We start from the raw sequence: 17,139 nt of genomic DNA, 5'->3' as shown, positions 1-17,139 counted from the left end.
CACTCATATTACTTCTTTCATTTGCAATTGCAATGTTTGCTTTCTGCAACTTAGTCTTTTTATTGGTTCTACTCATTTGATGAATTGGCAAGGATGAAAATCCGAAACTGCGCACAAATAATACCGGTTGCAAATTTAATAAATAGTAGAACTGAGTGGACACTAAATCAACAATAGAATTTTTATTAAAAGTTTGTAACGGTTCTATTTGTGCATTCTTCCGCTGTAGATATTGTGAATGACAGACCGTTCAGAAATTATGTATCCAAAATCCTATTACATTTACTAATCGAAAACGAACAAAATTGTTCAACTTAACTTAATTCTTGAAAACTTGGTAGGCAATCAAATGGAACAAAACCCCCCAAAGCACCTGAACCCTCAAAAAAGCAGTGAGCACGCCGCCATACATTTGCAGAAGCCATTGCTCGAGTCAAGACTTGGTGCGAAGAAGCTCTTCGGAAGGAACCTCAAGTGTTGCTCCCGCATGATCTTTATCCGGCTTCACTTCTGCAAAATTCAATCAGAGTTTGAACGTTAAACAAATCTCTTTGGACTGCTGTTGATGATACAACTCACCAATCTCAACATCCCGGTCTCTGTCGCGGTATCCCAAGGAGAATTTATCATATATAGCCAATATTTACACTTTACTTTCGTAAATATCAGTTTTTATAAAAACTATCAAATATATCCAAAATTTCATTGTAATAGACTTTAATACCCTCAAGTTGTTCGGTGACAGCAATCATGTTGTGAGTTTGAATGAAAATGAATTCCAACGATTTTAGGTGTTGTGTAATTTGATTTTAATTTGTAGGGTAGTTTGGTCTATTTAAAGCATGTTTTATGCTATGATTGATAGTTTTTATAAAAACTGACATTTATGAAATTAAAGGTTAAATCTGGCATATGAAAAGAAAAACTAGTATGCGAGAAAGTTAGCGTGAATAACTTGAGATACCGCTGTAATGACATTGGGTGTAGCAACATTTCTCTCCTCAATCATTCCTTATACTAACTTACTAATGCCATTTTATTGGAGCTTCACTGAAGCAAAAAGCATATCAGATTTCGGCACCAAAACAAAAACCAATCACTGAAATTTAACAGAAAATGCACACAAAAGCAGCCCACACAAGCATTTTAACAAACACATTCAAGGCACTCAAACGCCATCGATTCTTCTCCAACACGTACTTCCTACGACTTCAACAACGGAACGGATTTACGAGAGAGATGAATTGGAAGTGAAAATTTACCGTAACCGCCGCGGGAATTGAGCTTGGCCTGGATGATCATTTCGCTGATGAAACGGGAGGCCTCGCCTGCCTGTTCCAGGAGACTCTGGATCTCCGCCTCTGACGTCACGTACCTGCTCTCTTCGAACTTCTTGCGGACCTCCGCCGCCGCGCCGTTCAGCATCGTCACGTCTCCGGCGAAGGACTTCCGCGTCGCTCGTAGCAAAGCTTTGTACGCGTTCAGTACTTGTGCTCTCGTCATCTCAGACTCGCAGCTCCGCCCCTCTCAAGTCCTCTCGGGCCGTCTTTTGCTCTGCTGGTACTTTCTCCAAGCACGATGTCGTTTTTGTCAATTTTTATTTTTCTTTTCCTTCAAATTTAGTTAATACGATGGGCTATTTCAGTAAAGCTGTTTTCCTTTTGGGCCGGCGGGCAAGTGTTAGTAGTATGTAAGGTCCTTTTTTTTTCAAAATTTATTTTTTTATTAATATTAGAGGGATCTCACCACCACCACCACCTATTGTTGGCAGACGCATCATACATGTACCTTCTGGATCAAACGGTTACACAAAAACAGAGTCAGTGACTTCAATAAATGCATTCGTGAGAGGTTCTACTCACATTGGGTGTTTGAACCCTTAGTCGCTTGCACTAAACCCACCTCTTGCAGACAGTGGCGGAGCCAGAAATTCATGCCACAAGGGGCCTTTAAACTAATGAAAGAAATTAGAAAAAAAAATAGTAATATCATGGAAAATTTGAATCAAACGAGTGATGGAGCTTTAAAATTTGTATGAAAAAATTAGTATTGAGAGATGTCATAGTAAATAGAACATGTGTTGACATCTAACGCAACATTAATAATAATGTTATAACTAGCTCAATCTATTATTACGATATTTTTCTTTTAATATTATTGAATCATTCTCTTGAATATATATACCTTATTTTATATGAACTAACAAAAAAATAAGCTATTATTACGATACTTTTTTTTTAATATCATTTAATCTTCCTCCCGAATATATATACCTTGTTTTATATGAACTAACACAAAAATAATTGGTTTAAAAGAAATCAGAATGTTAGGTTAGTTATATATGATAATTGGTAAAAAATACCAAAAAATAGCTTTTCGTCAGCAAGCATCGACCCCAAGACCTAATGAAACCTTTAAAACCTAACATACCAACATACCACTTGCACATTACTGCAAAATTTACTACATAATCGATATAAATTTATTTTCAGGATAGGCCCTGGACTACCCTAGTCTCCATGTGGCTCCGCCATTGCTTGCAGAGTCATTTCTTTATTTTTGAGAGGGGTTAGGCCATCTCCAACCGACCCTAACAAAAGGTCATAGGGCTAAAAATAACTTGGAATGACACGAAAATTATCTTTAACCGAGGGCTTGTGAGCCCCACTGGGTCAAAACCCCCAAATCAGGCCAGCAAGCTGGCCATTTCCAGCCCTCCAGCACCAGAATGTCAAGCTTTACATTTTGCCAGCCCTCTAACTTAATCCATTTGAATGCCAACGACTACCTGATGTCATGCTACCATTGAAATTTGAATATTTTTTGGACGAATTTGAAAAAAAAATTCTAATTTTTTTTCCTACAAATACCTAGGTCATTCCTACACCATTTCTCACATACTTTTCACTTTAGCGTTACTCACTTTAGCAATATGTGTCACTCAAAATCCTATCAAAAAATTATTGAGATTACATAAATATAAGAAATCTGGAAAGTTACTTATGTTAGCGACATGTGTCTCTTGAAATTCTATCCAAAAAATTATTGAGATTATATAAAGATAAGAAATTTGAAAGCTTATTCATTTGACGACAAGTGACACTCAAAATATGTCTGAAAATCTTATTTTAATATGTTAGTTTAATTTAATTAACCATATTAATTCAATTAAAATAATAAATTATGTTTGGCCTATGACTATTTGGCCTCCTCGGTTGGAGATGGCTTTTTGTCAAAGGGTTAGGTTTGGCCTATGCCCCTTTTAGCTTCCTCAGTTGGAGATTGTATAAAATACGATCTGACATTGTTCATTATAATATAATTTATTGCAGGACTGTAAGGCTAAAGGAAGCCCTTTGGCTAGACCTGTAAACGGGTCGGGTTTATTGGGTTTGGGTCGGGTTCAACCCGACCCGTTAAGTTAACGGGTCATCCAAACCCAACCCGTTAAGCTAACGGATCACCCGTTAACAATTATTATTATTTTTTTTTTCATAAAGTTTATTTTTTTCTTATTAAGACTTTACTAAAATTGCTAAAATATCTTCAACTAACGTGTGGTAACGGGTGTTAACGGATCTAACGGGTTGACCCAAAGTGACCCGTTATTTAACGGGTTGTTAACGGGTTCACCCGTTAACAACCCGACCCGTTAAGCATCCACCCAAATACAAATATTAACGGGTTGGGTCGGGTCGGGTCCAAAATGCCAGGCCTACCTTTGGCCCTCCTTGGTTGGAGATGGCTACAGGAATCTAAGGTCATCTCCAACTGAGGGCTGGCCAGAGAGCTCGTTTTAGCCATTTGACCTTCTAAGAAATTAATACTTTAATGAACAGTACATGACCATATTTGCTTCCATCTCCAACTAAGGGTCAAAGGGCCATATGGCTCGTTTTAGCCATGTCACAAAAAACCTTCTCCAACCGAGGGCCAAAGGGCTATAGGGCAAAAAATAATTTAGTATTTAAAAACTACAACTTAAATTCAAATCCAACTTAAATTGAATGTTATTTAATGTTGTTTCATATTGTTTAATGTTGTTTCATGTTACTTAATTTAATTTAATGTTATATAATGGTTTAGGAAGTTATAGGAAAAAAATAGAATTAAAGAAAAACAATTTAAAAAAAATTTGTAAAAAAAATTCAAAAATAACAGCTAGCTGACATAAGCTAGCCGTTATATTCAAAATTTTCCATGCGATTTGTGTCTGTTATATCCGATACTATTTCTTTTATTTCTCTTGGTTATAATCAACAACATTAAAAAAAATTCCAACCAGCCTGCATGCGACCAGCTCATTGGCCCTTTGGCACTTTCAAATTCCGTGGGGCCCATGAGCCCTCTAGCCTAGCTCTAGGTTGGAGACGGTTTTCGGGTTATTTTCGGCCCTCTGACCCTCTGGATCTTTCGGTTAGAGATGGCCTAACTAGTATGATATGTTTAAAGAACAATTGTGGCATTATTAATATAATGGTAATGTAAGTTCAGCCCGGTCTACTTTCGGAACCGGCGAACCAATCCGCACGCTATGTTTGAAAACCCTACAAACTCACCAGAAACGTCCATATGAATTCATCCTGCATTCAGACGTTAGCGAGTCTAATGGCACATTCATAATCCTTTGCACACGATTTTAGAATGCAAAAGTATACACCAAAACCTCTCACTCTCAAAATGTGATTAGAGCATACACAGATTCCATCAGGTTGCCAACATCCTTCCTTCTGAATAGAAAGCCGATGCCTAAATGATACAAAGGAACTTTTACTTACCGAGAAAAAGGATATATAGAAGCCGTTTGTATGCTCCAATCAATTCGGCTACCTCAGTGCTTCAACCATTCTGCAATCGTGTTTCTTACGCCGACATCTGTGATGGGACTTTTGATCCACGAATGTATTCTCCCCCACTGTCTCCATCATAGAATCAGCATCTGAAGCAACATGGGACACATCAATATATATATCCAGTTGAATCAAACAATTTGGAAAACCTAAGGTTACGATTCTCATGAATACAAACACAAGCAAAAGACCTAAACAAATTACCAGATTCTGTGATTTCCCAAACTACTTGACATTCTTCTTCTTCTTCTGCTGATCATTTTACTATTTTCTCATATCCATATATTTGCCTACGTTGATAAGCTGATAAATCAAGACCGGAACACGAGCATCTACCCGAGGGTTTTCATTTTAGATCATAATATTGTTCTTTATAACACCGGCATAAAGAGACTAAAACAGTGAAAGCAAACACCCTGATAGATCATCTTACTCCAAAAACAAAAGTCGGTCTTATAACTCAATCCTGACCATAAAGATACGTCTTTGCTTGTCCAGATTATCTCAATCTATAAACTAGTAATGCAGAAACAACTTCATCGTGTGCCCGTTCTGATTACTGCCTACCATATTCAAATACTGAAATGCATCACTAGTGATGCCACTATATATATGTTCAAGGTTCAAACCAAGATCCTGCTAGTTTACTAACCGAGCGTAAGAGCAAGCGCCACAGCCTTCAATTTCGTGGCTTACCCCCTCATCCCTCATCCTAACCTTTCATTTCTGCCAAAATCTATGTTCAGATTCTATCTACCAAACAAACTCGAATGCAGAGAACTATAGCTAAACAACATTCGCCAATCTCGTTCCTGAAACACTAGAATGAAACCATACCATTGCACATGTAAAACAGATGTACACAAATACATATATGCAAATCCGAAATGCTTCATTGTGCTTCAAATTAAAGTGTTTGGACAAAATGTACCTCCAAATTGATCGCTCCAAAACAATACCCGAGTATCCTCCTCCTCCTCATCAAACTCATCGCCATAGCCGAACTCCGCGTCTCCGCGATAACCCGGTTCACTGCCATAGCCGGACTCATTCCCCTGAGCATCAAAACCCCCAATGGGACCAAACCCAACACCCACATTCTCCTTCTCTCCACTCCCCCCACCTCCATCTCTCTCCTTCCTCTCCTTCCTCGCCTCACTCACATCCGACGCCCAATTCGCATCCCCATTCCCAAACAGCTCCCCACTCGAGTCCGTCCCCACCGCCACCGGAAAATCCGAACACGTCCCATACGCCGCCGAAGCCCCAACGGAACAGCACCTCCGGGTCCCACTCCGCTCACTACTCCTGCCGGAAACCGACCTCGACCCACGACGCCGCCGCTTCTTCGCGATTAACCGGAAGCTCCCGTTCCTAGTATGGTGTCCGCCGGAGATCGTCCTGTCGTCGTCGACCAAGGTCAGCCGGGACATGTCGACGGCATCGATAGAAAAAGAAGTCATCCGGTTGGAGAGGCAGGGGCGCTTGGTGTGGACGACGAGGCCATTGGATTTGGGATCGGAGGAGTCTAGGGTTTTGGAGGTGGGCGTGGAGGTCTGATGCTGCTGCTGCTGCAGCTGGAAAGGTCTCCAGCCATGGAGCTGGAACGCGCAGGAATCGACGGAGTGCCGTGAATCCAGGGATTTGTGTGACATTGGGATGAGGATTTCAGTATTTAGGGTTTAGGGTTTATGTAGGAGATGGAGGATCGGGTTCTTCAGCTTACTTGGAGGACTTTCAGGATTTATCAGAGGATTTGGAGTTTTGGAGAAGACTGACTGTTTTTTTTTCTGGAAAATATGAATTTCTGAATATTTTATGTTTTTTAATTTATTTTTCTGGTGAAGGATGCAGTTCCCACGCGCGGGAATGTATGAAGTTGACACGTGTCACGTGTCGCGTGCCCAGCCTTGTTATATTATTGTGTATTTTCTTCTTTTTTCTTTTTTTTTCTTTTTTTTTTTCTTCATTGGAGAGATATATTTTTGGTTGCAAATTCCTTGTTCTTGTTTCAAATTAAAATTCATTCGAAGACGCCCACAGGTGTTCAACCATGTCATTTGTATGTCACTCCACACAAAATACTCCCTTTATTATAACCTCATTTGTTTTTACTTATGAGCAGGACCGATTCTGAGATAAAATAGTTATGGATCATTGTATAAAAACTCATGCTACAAAGCTAATTTATATGCAAATCAACAAAATTATGAAAATAAAAAAAAATAATTTAGAGCAAACCCGACAGAACAAAACTAAAAACATAAAAGCGATTTCTCTAACGCATATGAAGGCCATATTTCTCTTATTCACATGCACAACCTAAAAAAAATTCCCTAATCAAGTTAGCACATATGTAGAAGATATGATCTTTTAGGAGCCCTTTAGGATTGTACATACGATCTTTTAGGAGCCCTTTAGGATTGATGGCCCTGAACAAGAGCACCTATTGTACATGTCCAAAACCATCACAACTTATGAGAACTGCCCTAATCAGACGCCATGCCGAAGAGTCGCTGCTCACTCCAAACATGAAAGCTTACATTTGTGAACTTTAATCTCATTTTCTAGTTTGGATTAGGAATTTGTCAAATTGAAAAAAAAAAGAGCTTTTTGTTCTCTAAAAGGATGATAATCTCCTTTATCTTATCAAAACTATGAAAAATTGATTCAAACCAGTATATACTACAAAAACAACAAATTCACTTCAGCCAATATTTCAATGGAAACGACTCTGACAGGAAGAAAAAGACACAACATTCGATGAGTTTAGAAAGGGTAAAATTCACAGTCCGATTTCAAAACCTTAGCAGCTAGTGAACTACTTTCAGTAATCTTCCTGGATGTATTGAGCATAACCGCTAACTCCGGTTGCATTGTTGTCAAACTGAAAGTTCGAAGGCTTGTGAAAATCGAAAACATATGAAATTGGCCTCGAAACCACCATCGGCTTCTTTGTCGTGATTTTGTCTGGCAACTCCCCGAAGCTGTGGTGATCGAATGGAAACGACTCTGACAGGAAGAAGAAGCTTTCCCTGCCGAACTTTTCAACCTGAAACGAAACGATCATAACCAAATGTTTCAACCTATCATCTCATTGTCACAACCACGGTCGCTTTATTAACATGTTTATCTCTTTAACTTCTGAATTCTACGAAATTTAGAGGGAAGAGAAAGGTGCAGGATGTGAAAAGTTTGCAGTATAATCGTTACCTGTAGCTGAGAAAACCTGATGTTGTTCATAGTGAGTACAACTCGAACTTTGTACAAGGCATCAGTTAACATTCGGATGGCAAGATACTCGAAGAAATTCCGCAAGAGAATCTTCTGTCTGTCCAGATTCTCACTGTAGCTATCAAAATCAGGAAACCATAGCACGCACTTAACTTCGTTCCATGGAATCTGGTTCTCTCCTTCTTTGGACACAATTGTCTCATATGGGTGCTGCAGCCCCCACAAAATTTTGACACCGGTCAGTGACGGGTCAAATATGGTTGTGTCCGACAAACTGGTGGTGGATACTACTGTCGATGGATCACAAAATTTAGCTAAATTTGAGGAAAATTCTAGATTGGTGTCATCCAATACGAGAATGCATCCATCTGAAGTCGGAAACAACTGTAGAAGTGATGTAGCTTCGGCTTCACCACCTTCTGGTATGCATAAAGTTGAGCTAGGTGATGGAATTGGTGGACCCTCATCATGAGAAAATAAGCATTTGTCACCATATCGACAACCCTGTAATTATATGAAAGTAGATATAATGCAACAAGCAAAGTAACACGTGAAGAAAGATAGGCTTCAACTAAAACCATTTGGTACAGTTTAGCATACTATACTTTCCAGAAAAGCTAATATAAATCACAGCGAGAATATCAATAAATCCATTCAATATAAAATAGATACAGAATACATTCAATCAAATAAAAAGTCCACTGCCTGAGAACATGGCCTACTTTATTCTTTCAAATTCTAAGTTTCTAACAGAAAAGTTCCGTGAGAAACTGATACGAGAAAGCAAACATCATGCGGTTTAAAGTTGTTGTCTACAGAAACTCATGCGGTTTAATGAGTTTTTTTACTTCTACAGAAACTCCCAGTGTCATAAAACGGAAGATATTACTTATTCCATTAAAATTATAAGATTGTGTGCAAACCATGAGGTATAGTGCATCGAAGCAGCACTTGACTTCCAGGAACTTCTGTTTTCTGAAATTTTTTCCATATGACCCTTTTAGTTTTTTATGCATTATCTTGGAACAGAGAGTGCGTAGAAAATTCATACCAAGACTTTTATGTCAAAACTACATCACCGTACCATAAAAGTGCCAGGGCTACACAAAACCTTAAAAGGCCATGCAGAGTTCACGAAAAAAATGTGCAAGCGCGATACCTGTGGCGAAGAGAAAAATTTGCATGGGGGTCTCCTTGCTCCAAGTGAATGAGAAAACTGGCATTGACTGCCATTTCTGCAGCCCCCATTGATAAAATATATACAAATAGGAGGCTCATCAGCATCCAAAACCTGATTAGCAGATACATCTTCTGTATACTGAACTCGTATCTGTAAAACAGGTAAGTAAGGGAATGTTCATGTGAAGGAAAATGCGCACAAGGTATGCAGATGAAAGTACCTGTTTGATTATTGTTGCCAACTTTTCAGCCACGTCATTATTTTGGAAGGTATCTGGAGCAACAAAAGGTACAGAAATACATTTCTTTGTTTCACCAGATGGCTCAAGGTGCTGATCAGCTGAAGAAAGGGCATCTGTAGCTTCTTTTGGTTCTTGATATGCAAGGAGGCATGTATGCTCAAATTCATAAGGGTCATAGTAGGATGGAAGTCCATTAGATGTAGACAAAAATTTGGGCCGAAACCGGTGCACTGAATCTAGTATATCTTCATCTGCAAAGAAGGAAACTTGAAATAATTAATGCCACATTACTAATACCACAAAGATTCCAGAATGATGGAGTAATGAGTATTGTCTGCAGAAGATTATCGTTAAGACTAAAGAATGTTGATAGGAATCATGATAGCAATGTACAACATACATATTTCAGATACATGTTTTAGTGACGACTGCACAAGATTATGCAAAGAGCACCAATCTTCTTCAACCTTTGGAAGCAGTACCGTAGTTGCTGTTGTCTCATCAAACATAAGTTGCTTCAATCGCTCCACACGTTGCTTATCCTTTAGGGAAAAAATGGTTAAATCATATACTAAAAACCTACTGGCAGTGGGCTGAATGTGTGTATATCAACAGGCATTGCAAAAGTGCATGCACATCATTACCTTGAAAACACGTTGCCAAAATTGAAATGCACACAAATTTGCCATGAATATAGTCTCCTTCCTACCCTTTAGGGCAGTATTGTTCTCAGCTCCACAAAAGTAGCTGTCAGCATATTCTGAACACTAAAATTGTAGAATAAACTAAATCAATGGTCACTTCTCAAGCAATCAAGCACATCCACAAACTACAGATTTCATACCAAAATTTCATCTCCAAAAGGACGAACAATAGGTAAAGGCTGCGTATCCATTAATATTCCCAGAAGAATTCCTTCGCGCAGCATTCCAATATCTCCAAACTTGAGTACAAGCAGAGAAGCATCAAAAGACAAGGAGAAACTGGCAAGCAAGCGCCCATAAAATGTAGGCTCATACCGGCCCCTTTGAAATGTTTTCTCCAATGCTTTCATTTGAACAAGCAAATCCAATGCCTCTTCAATAACTTCAGGATATGGTGGATCTAGAGCCTTCTGCAATAAGCCTGGCACCAAAGCTCCCACACGTTAGAAACACACCACATATTCATGATAAAAGAAAATACTCAATGTAGCACTACATGCAGAATATCACCTTAAATCGCGATTTCAAGTTTAAATCAGACCTAGCGTGATACTGAACCAGATTGTATCGTTTCTTTTAAATGAAAACAAAAACAAAATTGTGACTTGCCAAACACAATTACCATCAAGAGACAAAAGCATCACAAAATTAGACCTGGATTGATACTGAACCAGATTGTATCGTTTCTTTTAAATAAAAACAAAAACAAAATTGTGACTTGCTAAACACAATTACCATCAAGAGAAAAGTATCACAACCTCAGTTAAAGACCAATCCAATGACTGTAAAGCAAATTATAAAAACCTAAAAGAAAGGATGAGTAAACTGACAAAGAAGTAAGAATGTATACCTTTGGGATCATTAATGGCTTTAGATTCAGCACAGCATATCTGAAGCACTTGCAGCCTCAATGATAACCTCAGTATAGACGGACCCTCGTATTTGTCAATCAGGTTGAAAAATGGTCTAGTAACCAACCTATAAATCTGGCCATCACAAGTTCGACCAGTTCTTCCTCTACGCTGCTCAGCCTGCAGCATAAATCAAAGTAAGGAATCAACAATCAAGAGACCAGAAAGAATATCATCCAGTTAGTTTCCTTCAATACCTGAGAATGAGAAACCCAAACAAGCTTCGCAGCTTCCTTCTTCTGAAAACTGTTCCAGAAGACTTGTAAAGATCGGCATGAATCAATAACATAGGCCACCTTGGGTATTGTTACTGATGATTCTGCAATATTGGTAGCCAGTATCACCTGTACAAATTATTCTTTTCAGAAACAGCAACAAGAGTGATGAAAACCAAAGCATAACAGAGGAAAAATCAAATCCCGAAAATCTTTACGCGGTTGGGGGTTGCAGCTACAGGTACAATCGTGTCTCACAAAGGAAAGTATTCGGATTAAACTACCCTTATATATCATTACAATCAACAGCAGAAGTATAGAACAAACAACCACATAAACAAAATATAATGGCGCAGTTATGATATCAAACATACTTTACGATGGGATTTCCATATCTTCATACTCATGAGAGCTTGTTCAGTGTCAATGCTGCTATGTAAAATATGAACTTTAAAAGATGAACTAAATGGCTTCAGAAGGAACCATTGCTGCACCAGTGCATAGTATGTAGGAAGAAAAATCAAAATGCTCTTCTCAATGTCTGGCTCGTGGTCGTGAATATGCAACACCAAACGATGGATAAGTTGGTGCACTTCAGGCTTAATATCGGCTTGAGCCATTGAAGGACTTGCACCTGGACAATATTTTGAAGGAATCAACTCTGAGTCGATGTTGAGAAGATCGGTGACCTGTTCAGGAAAGAATCACAGATCCATCACATATATAAAAGAAATGGGATTGCATATCTGAAGTCATGCGCTAACTGGCTCTCTGACTTTCAATTGGTCCAGGGCCACATTTTCATGGGTTAAACTTGATATTTTTGGAAGTTGACATAAATTAGATATAAAAATTACCGTATATTCCAAAGTGCAATAGATCGATAGGATGGTGGCACCGAAAAGTTTTAGCTTCCATCTTTGATATCTCTGTTTTATTAACCCTAATATACTTACCTATTAAATCTATTCAAAACTCTTATCTTATGTACTTACCTACTAAATCTCTTCAGAAAAATGAAAAATTATACGGAATCTTTTCTAGGAACTTTTATATACCAACACCATCATTTATTAGTTGGCAGACAACAATGTACTATATAAAGGCTATTCACATTTGTTATTTTCTTGAAACGCACCTCCGTTAGTTACCTCAGATGATCAAGGCAAGCAAACACACACATCAATTAACTAAGGTGCCTTCAATTGAACATAATAAATTTCCAATAAAGATACAAGTACATGCCTCTTCAAGATAAGAAACCCTTTTCTGAAAAATGGTATTTTGGCCGGTGGAAGGGATTGCAAGCACTTCCACTCGCTCACCCCTGCCAAGATCCTTAAAGTAATCCCTGTATCTCGCAATATCAGCAGTTGCAGACATCAACACAACCCTGAAAATTCATCAATCTATTAGATCCCCGTGTAACAGAATCCCGAGAAAATCTGCTTATATGTGCAATATGCAGTTGTGCAGTTCATAGATAATGTCAGAAACAGCCAAGCATAATAGCCTATAAGTAGGAACAGTCCAAACATCCATATATCGAAAAATTAAGACAAAAATAAAAGGGCAGGTAGATGTCAACCTCAAGTTGTTGTTCCTCATCAGAAACTGCTTAACACAAACAAGAACAAGATCGGATTCAACAGATCTTTCATGCACTTCATCAAGAACAATGACCTTGTAATCAAGTGCATGCATCCCCTTATCTCGCATTTCATCCAATAAAACTCCAGCAGTTTTAAAAACAATCGAAGACCTGCAAAAACATTCGAGCCAAACAAATACATGAGCCCAAACGTTATGCTGCTGCAACGCAAACTCTGAAAGGAAAATTAGAACAATAACCATATCACACGGTACCTTGGCGATAAGTGCTTTGAATGGCCAATGTGATATCCAACCTCTCCACCAAGCTCGCAATTCCGAGCTTTCGCAACCATTTTCGCAACAGCAACAACTGCAAATCTCCTCGGCTGTGTGCATATAATTGGCTTCAAATTCGCTTCCAGAAGAAACTGAGGAACTTGCGAGCTTTTCCCTTTGATTAAACCAAACCAAACCAAACCAGCAGCAAAACAACACAAATTAACAACAAAATTACCAAAATGTGGCAGTGATAGCGTGCAAAAAATAAACAATAATAATACTAGAAAACAAAAAATTAAAGAAATGATGCGATTTCCGAACATTTTCACTAATTTTTTTTCTTGTCTCAGTTTTCTCGGGGACCAAACAGAAAATTACCCGACGATATACAAACAGTTTAGCGATAACACCAAAAGCGTAGAGCCGTAGAGTAAAGAGAGCAAGTAGAGAATGTACGTACCGCAACCGGTCTCGCCGACGATGAGAGTGACGCGATTATCAAGGATTTTCTCGACGATCTTCTCCCGGAGCGCCATTACGGGAAGAGACGAGAATTTGGAGTTGGAAAACGACGACGACGAGGAGCTGCCGACCGACGACGTCGGGGACGGAGGTGACGCCATTGTACGAAGTTCAGAACGCTGTCGTTTTCTCTCTGGTTGGCGAAAAGAAAGGGAAAGGACTGAGCAAATGAGTCGACGAGCAGGCGATTAAGTCTCCCGCGCGACCTTTGGTCCTTTTTCCGGAGAGAGGATCGGAGGCGGTTAGCTTTACGTGAGCTCGGGACTCCTGACGACTGAGGTCTTGATAAAGACAAACGAGTCAATGTGTTTCCAATTTAGCATTGACTTCTTTCCAACTTTGGACCAATAGGGTTGCTGCGTTTGGGGTGTTTACGCTGTGAGTGATGTAGGTGGAAAATGCTGGAATACTTGCTTGACAAGTCCATTGAGGAGTGTGGGACCGGGTATTGGGTTGCCGCACCTGGAAGGGACCCCTATCGTCATACTATTGGGAGAAGGCCTCGGGAGATAATTTTTTTCTGCGTGTTGAAAAACAGTCCAATTGTAATAATATAATTAACTGAAAACACTTAGCAGATCGATACGTATTTGCGACGTACTAAATATCCTTCTCATACTACATTATGGTTTTCTCAATTCACGTTATTTACAAAGTTTCACTATATTCGAAGTCAAGCTAACATAGTTTATCATTTTGGTCCAGTTTATAGTATATCATTTTAGTTCAGTTAGGGGTTTCTTTTAACACAAGAAGGTTTTGTTTCGGGAAAAATCTAGATTTTCTCTTAAATGTTATTTTTTATGACCGTAGCCCTTTATTAATGGTAGACTTGATACTTAATTATTGCTGACTCAATTTGAAAGTTAGCGCAAACTTCACTTTTATAAATATCGTTGAATTTAACAACAACAAAACAAATCGTTGATACCATTTTTTTGTAATTTCTTGAGTTAATGTTGATGTTACGTAGTGATAAATTATGTTAATTATGACGGCATTTCATGTTGTCTTGATTAATTGTGCTTTATAACTATACTTATCTAATTGCTTTGTGAAATCCTTCGACATTAATTCGTTTGTTCACTCTGTAGGATCTGGATTTGCCTACATATATTATGAGTAATTACTTTTTATGAATTTAATTTTTTGTGGTAAATTTGTTGCCATTTTAATTCTTATTTCTTAACTAAAATAATATACCCTTTTCATTCTTTTACCAATTTAATTTCTCCAATTAACTCGGTACTGAGCAAATGAGTCAACGAGCAGGCGATTAAGTCTCCAGCGCGACCTTTGGTCCTTTTCCGGAGAGAGGATCGGGGGCGATAAGCTTTACGTGAGCTCGAGACTCTTGACTACTGAGGTCTTGATAAAGACAAACGAGTCAATGTATTTCCTATTTAGCATTGACTTCTTTCCAACTTTGGACCAATAAGGTTGCTGCGTTTGGGGTGTTTACGCTGTGAGTGAGGTAGGTGAAAAATGCTGGAATACTTGCTTGACAAATCCATCGAGGAGTATGGGTCCCGGCATTGCGTTTGCGGAATTTGTAGCGCTCGTCATGCTATTAAGTAGGGTTTTCTAGGGTAAATTACATAGAAACCCCTCAAGTTTGAGATCTATTACAACCTCATATAACATCTTTAAAACATTTCACTTTCATACCTCATGTACTATTTTATTTCAAAATAATACATCCGTTAGATTTTCCATCCAATGGTCTATTAAATGCTGACGTGGCTGCCATATTTATGTTGATATGGCTGCCACATGGAAAAAACATAATTTTTTATACATTAACAATATTATAATATTAACCTTATTATTAAAAAAAATTAAAAAAAAACAAAACAAAACAAAACCCCATAAAAAATCGAACCCATATCCCCATCCCCGCAACCCTACATCCCACCCCCACCCTCTCACCCATCTCTTCCTTCCCGTCTATCTGTCCCCTCCACCCCTTCATCCATCCCCTCTACACCCCTCATCCCACCCCACCCCCACCTCCCCCGCAAGCCCCCCACCTTACCTCACCTTCCCTAAGCCCTTTCTCCTCCTCACCTACACATAGAGCTGTCAGTATTGCACTTTTACCACCTACAGAGACAATTTTCAAACCCCTAATTTACCAAAAAAACCATAAATTCGATCAATTTCACATACAATTCATAAACCCAATTCAAACAGATGCACATTTGATAGAGAGAGATAAAGTATAGAGAGGAAGAGAGAGAGAGAGAGAGAGAGAGAGAGGGAGGAGGGCTCCCATGATGAAACTGACCCAATCGCCTTGCACCATCGTGCTCCTGGGTGAAGAAGGCAGGTGGGTCGTCGCGCGCCGGGGAGGAGGGAAAGGCAGGTGGGGGGGGGAGGGAAGGTAGTAGGTCGTGTTTAGGGGTGGGGGGGGGAAGGGATTTTGTAAATGTGAGTTGAGTTGCAGAGAGATGAGGGGGTGGGATGTGGGGAAGGGGAAGGGGATCTAGGTTCGGGTTTTTGTGGTTTTTTTTGTTTTTTGTTTTTAATAATAGGGTTAATATTATAATATTATTAATGTATAAAAAATTATTTTGTTACCACGTGGCAGCCACATCAGTACAAATGTGGCGGCCACGTCAACATTTAACAGACCATTGGATGAAAAATCTAATGGATGTGTTATTTCGAAATAAAATAGTACGTGAGATATGAAAGTGAAATGTTTTAAAGATGTAGTATGAGGTTGTAATAGACCTCAAACTTGAGGGGTTTCTATGTAATTTACTCTATTAAGTATTAAGAGAGATTTTTCAGTATACGGAACTACTCATTTCACTAAGTATAATATATTGAATGATGACATTCCGTAGACCAAGTTGTTTTTTCGACATAGTAAAATATTTCTTATGTCTCTTAACACGAGGAGGTTTTGTTTCAAGAAAAATCTAAATTTGATCTTAAATATTATTTTTCAGGACCGTAACTCTCTATTAATGATGAATTCGATATTTAATTATTGCTGACTCATTTTGTAAATTTTGTGAACTTCACTTTTACAAGTATCGTTAATTTTAACAAAAAATCATTGATGCCATTTTCTTTTTTCTATCTTCTCGAGTTAATGTTGATGCTATATGGTACCTAACGTGATAAGTTATGTTTATCGTGACGGTATTTCATGTTGTCTCAATTAATTGTGTTTTATAACTTATACCTATCTAATTGCTTTATCAAATAATTCGACATTAATGTGTTTGTTAACTTTGTAGGATTCGGATTTGCCCACGTATATTATGAGTAATTACTTATAAAAGTTATATAATTTCTCCTGTTAATTTGTTACCATTTTCATTCTTATTCCTCAACTAAAATAATAATACCATTTTCATTCTTTTACCAATTTAATTTCTCCAATTAACTTGTTACCA

General features: G+C 38.5%; 3 protein-coding genes and 1 long non-coding RNA gene across 4 annotated transcripts; 1 reads left to right on the top strand and 3 right to left on the bottom strand.

Annotated features, from left to right (window-relative positions):
• Positions 1-163: 163 nt before the first annotated feature.
• LOC126614855 (mitochondrial zinc maintenance protein 1, mitochondrial-like) lies at positions 164-1,686 on the bottom strand. Its single transcript, XM_050282533.1, has 2 exons — positions 1,263-1,686; positions 164-510 (listed from the first exon to the last, which is right to left on the bottom strand). Exons 1-2 carry the CDS (start codon positions 1,501-1,503, stop codon positions 434-436), a joined length of 318 nt encoding a protein of 105 aa, XP_050138490.1. The 5' UTR covers positions 1,504-1,686; the 3' UTR covers positions 164-433.
• Positions 498-1,487, top strand: LOC126614858 (uncharacterized). Its single transcript, XR_007620549.1, has 2 exons — positions 498-607; positions 942-1,487. It is a non-coding gene; the product is annotated as an uncharacterized LOC126614858 (long non-coding RNA).
• Positions 1,687-4,555: 2,869 nt separating the features above from the next.
• LOC126614846 (uncharacterized) lies at positions 4,556-6,666 on the bottom strand. The gene is made up of 2 exons (XM_050282517.1): positions 5,782-6,666; positions 4,556-4,939 (listed from the first exon to the last, which is right to left on the bottom strand). Exons 1-2 carry the CDS (start codon positions 6,503-6,505, stop codon positions 4,827-4,829), a joined length of 837 nt encoding a protein of 278 aa, XP_050138474.1. The 5' UTR covers positions 6,506-6,666; the 3' UTR covers positions 4,556-4,826.
• Positions 6,667-7,460: 794 nt separating this feature from the next.
• On the bottom strand, positions 7,461-13,936 carry LOC126614838 (DExH-box ATP-dependent RNA helicase DExH8). The gene is made up of 14 exons (XM_050282506.1): positions 13,668-13,936; positions 13,202-13,379; positions 12,924-13,097; positions 12,581-12,728; positions 11,710-12,024; positions 11,318-11,464; positions 11,060-11,240; positions 10,350-10,630; positions 10,150-10,272; positions 9,906-10,047; positions 9,485-9,756; positions 9,244-9,414; positions 8,064-8,588; positions 7,461-7,902 (listed from the first exon to the last, which is right to left on the bottom strand). The coding sequence occupies exons 1-14, from the start codon at positions 13,828-13,830 to the stop codon at positions 7,678-7,680; spliced, it is 3,045 nt and encodes a 1,014-aa protein (XP_050138463.1). The 5' UTR covers positions 13,831-13,936; the 3' UTR covers positions 7,461-7,677.
• Between the last annotated feature and the right edge of the window lie 3,203 nt (positions 13,937-17,139).

Source organism: Malus sylvestris, chromosome 3 (genome assembly GCF_916048215.2).
Source record: "Malus sylvestris chromosome 3, drMalSylv7.2, whole genome shotgun sequence".
In the NCBI taxonomy this organism is placed as follows: Eukaryota; Viridiplantae; Streptophyta; class Magnoliopsida; order Rosales; family Rosaceae; genus Malus; species Malus sylvestris.
Note: the sequence above shows the minus strand (reverse complement) of the source record. Positions and strands in the feature narration are given on the sequence as shown.